This window comes from Anoplophora glabripennis, unplaced genomic scaffold, assembly GCF_000390285.2.
Source record: "Anoplophora glabripennis isolate ALB-LARVAE unplaced genomic scaffold, Agla_2.0 scaffold250, whole genome shotgun sequence".
NCBI lineage: Eukaryota > Metazoa > Arthropoda > Insecta > Coleoptera > Cerambycidae > Anoplophora > Anoplophora glabripennis.
Window position 1 is genome coordinate 122,433 of NW_019416392.1, and position 3,631 is coordinate 126,063.

Here is a 3,631-nt window from a genome sequence, read left to right on the forward strand (position 1 = left end):
CTTAAAGCTGTTTTACATTGACAATTTATTGATCAATTAATTGATGAAGTCGCTTCATCAAGAAATTGGACAAGTGTAATGCACCAAATCAGCTGTCAAATAACTTCATCAATTTATTCATCAAGTTCTTGACGAATTAGAGCATATTTTAATTTTCGTCAATTTCTTCGTGAAGTTCGGAAGTACCAACCCAACAGATTTCCAGCCTCACATCAGTAATGAGATTATGTTATTGGAATATGTAAATAATTGTGTGGCGTCGTGCGACTTTTGCATTGTTTTTACTGATTTGTTATTTACAAAAACTAATATTTATATAATATGTGTCAGAACGGTACTGCTGTTGTATCACTACAATTATGAGTGAAAAGGTGACATTTTTGAAATTATTTGCTTCTTTGATTCATTGGTAGAACTGATTCATACGTCAAAAAACTTGACAAAGTCGGTAGCAGTGTAAAACCCCACTGTTTACCAATAAATTTGAGAATTAATTGATGAAGAACTTCGTCAATTTATTGATGAATAAATTGTCAATGTAAAACAGCTTTAATTCGTCAAGAACTTGATGAATAAATTCATGAAGTTATTTGACAGCAGATTTCGTGTATTACACTTGTCCAATTTCTTGTGAAGCGACTTCATGAATTAATTGATCAATAAATTGTCAATGTAAAACAACTATTATGGCATATACTTAATCTAACCTCAAAAAGTATCAAACAAAATGTCATTTAGAAAAGTCGTAGCTAGCGACCTCAATAGGAAGGTCAGAAACTAACAAAACTGACATATTTAGCGTTCTCAAAATCTTATCATTTCATTTCATTGTTTCTTGGAAAAGACAGCAAACCGCCGCCTTAGGAAGCTTAAAGATCTCATGGATCACACATTATAAAAAAAATAAGCTAAAATTTACCTTAAAAGACTTCCTGCGTGGCTCCTGTAAGTGGGGGGCGGGCTCACGGCGTTCTGTATCCCGGCCTGGATCTGGGGGGTGTTACCCCTGTCCAGCAGCAATAACCTCAGTCTATACTCTTGCATGGAGGCCTGGTAGCTTGGTGGCGGCGGCCTGTACTGGAATTCCGGGTACATCATGGCGGCGTAGGGGTGGTGCGGTCGGCCGTAGGAAGGGGGTAGTCGAGGGACGAAACGTCGCGCGCATACGTCAACCGACTCGGTGGATCCCAGACCTAGCATGGACCTGCAAGTGGAGGAGTCGTGCGAGGTCAAGCGCCACGCCACACCACTAACGGTCACGAGGACGATGCCCACACCTAGAAGAAGAAGAAGAAGAAGAAGAAGGTTAATATTTTATTTTTAATTCTTTGAAGAGTGAGGTAAGTAATAATTTTTCTTAGTGTTAGTCGAAGCGGGAGACGGGGATGTCGACAAGGTGACAAAATTATAGACGTGAAAAAACGATGAAGAAAGGGAAAAGTAAAAATGTACAAAGAATAATTTATCTAAAAATAAGGCCTTTGTTCTAAATAATTGTCATATTGTCATGTTAAAACATATACATTTTTATTTTCAGTTCAAATTGATTTAAATATAACTATAACACTGCGATCCAGAATGACGTCACAGGTAAATGTTACGAACTAAATTAAAATTTACTACCATTTAATCAAAATTATTTTCCGTTTTCTTAGATTTCCGACCGACACGATCTGTCGATGTTCAGAGACGTTCATGCTTCCCGTGTTTGCTTGCTGTTGTATTTATTTGTATTCGTCGATTGTATTTTTATTAAAATTTATCGTAAATTTTCTAAATAATCAGTTTTTCAATGCTAATCATCTGTTAACTGTTACTTTTGTTTCAAGGAGGCAAATACTGATGGTTTATTCGATATACAGTACTCGAACTGTTGTAGATTAGAAAATGGTGTCATTAGAAGACGATTTTGTTGTAAAGGCCTACTTAGAGTGGTCAACGAGATGAAAATGGAAGGAATTATTCAATCCAATCATTTTGAAATTCCAGGGAGAGTTTCCAAAATTAATTTGAATTAAATTTTAACTTTAAAATAATAATATACGCAGAGTTAATTAAGCACAGTATTAAATAAATATATGAAAGAATACTTTTACCTTAGATGTTTTTTTATAGAAGCTAGAACTCGGACATATAAATCAAATGAAATGGGAAAAATATATATTATTTTACGATGATAATGCTTAAGCCTATGATGTATGATTTTCTCTAGAATTATTCTAAATTAAACAGTGATTATAACGAAATAGAAACAACAAACACCGAACACCGCTATTTTACTGTTTGCGCCGTTATTGCATTGCAATCATTAAATTATAATCACTCGTTTGCATTAATATGATATTAATGCTACGATGCCGCTGTTTTGGACATAAACTGACGTACTTTGGTTCACACGATACGGACACCCATTTCAACAGCGACTAACAGTTAAATATATTTAATTTAGACATTATTGGACGTATTTATATCGATTGAAACTAGAATATTATCCTGCATGTCCGCAAGTTTCTCCAGTAATCTACGACCTCCTTTATTCTAAAGCGCATCTCGAACTGACAAGTCGAGCCAAATGCCGTTATAAGCCGGTTGATAATGGATGAGGGACAACTTGAGACGTCCAAACTCGGGACGTCCAAATTGACCTAGACCTCACAAAACGTACATCATGATTATATCCCTGGGACTATGGAACGCATTAGTGATCTAAGTTCGAGTTTGATGTATCGCCTTCAGTGACTGATTAAACACAATCGCCAGTCGTCTTCCTCAATCGCGATCGGGATTGATCTGGTGTTTCATGTAAGATGATTATTACTGAACAAAAGGATAAGATAGAACCAGTCACTTAGATCACTTTTTGTCATATTTTTTAAACGACACTGGAATTTGCCAAAAAGTCATTTTTAGGTCACTTTTTCAAGTTACAGAAGAATTTGTACAAGGTACATCAAACTGAGGTTTCTCGTCTAAACATATCTTTAAGTTTGTCGTCTATTTAATGTGGAATATCCCAAAATCATTTTTATACCAAGTGGGCCATTGTAGTGATGCATGTGTTGGGAACTCAGAAACTATATAGGAAAACGGTTAAATGGAGAAGTTTCGGATCTTCTTTGCAGACTTAGAGATTCCTCGACGGTTTGGTAACTATAGTACGATCGTATTCGATGCAAAGTAATAAATCATTGCCTGTCAAGGGAATCAGTGCAACACATTTTATAGGGGGTTTTGAAAATTGAATAATTTCTTTATGCATTATGGATTAACAGTTATATATTTATGAAGGACAAAATGAAAAACAAAGGCATCTCCTTCGCACATTGGGCGGCAGGACAACAATACATTTATTACTCCCTTCATTATCCCTCATATGACTTGCGTCTTGTGTTTTTTGCGGCGGCGCGCGTGCCGGCCTGGCGTGGTCAGTTTCGTTTCGGTTGTATTGGTGCTGCGTGTTTCTCGCTCGCGATATTTGTGAGGTTATAACTGTTATAAGTGCAATTATATTTCTTTCGGGCTATATGTGTGTTTCGCGCTATTATTTGAGAATTTGTGAGTGAAATCATATTTCTTGTGCTCCGTAACAAAAGTGTTTTTAGTGTTTTATTTGTGTGCTGTGTGTGTGTTT

The 3,631-nt window shown here is 36.1% G+C and overlaps 1 protein-coding gene across 1 annotated transcript in view; it reads right to left on the minus strand.

The window, feature by feature from the left end:
- LOC108906510 (verprolin) overlaps positions 1-3,631 on the minus strand; it is a 221,583-nt gene that overhangs the window by 3,175 nt on the left and 214,777 nt on the right. The window contains exon 3 of the mRNA XM_018709789.1: positions 920-1,277. Coding sequence (XP_018565305.1) covers positions 920-1,277 — 358 coding nt within the window. The remainder of the gene's footprint in view (positions 1-919; positions 1,278-3,631) is intronic.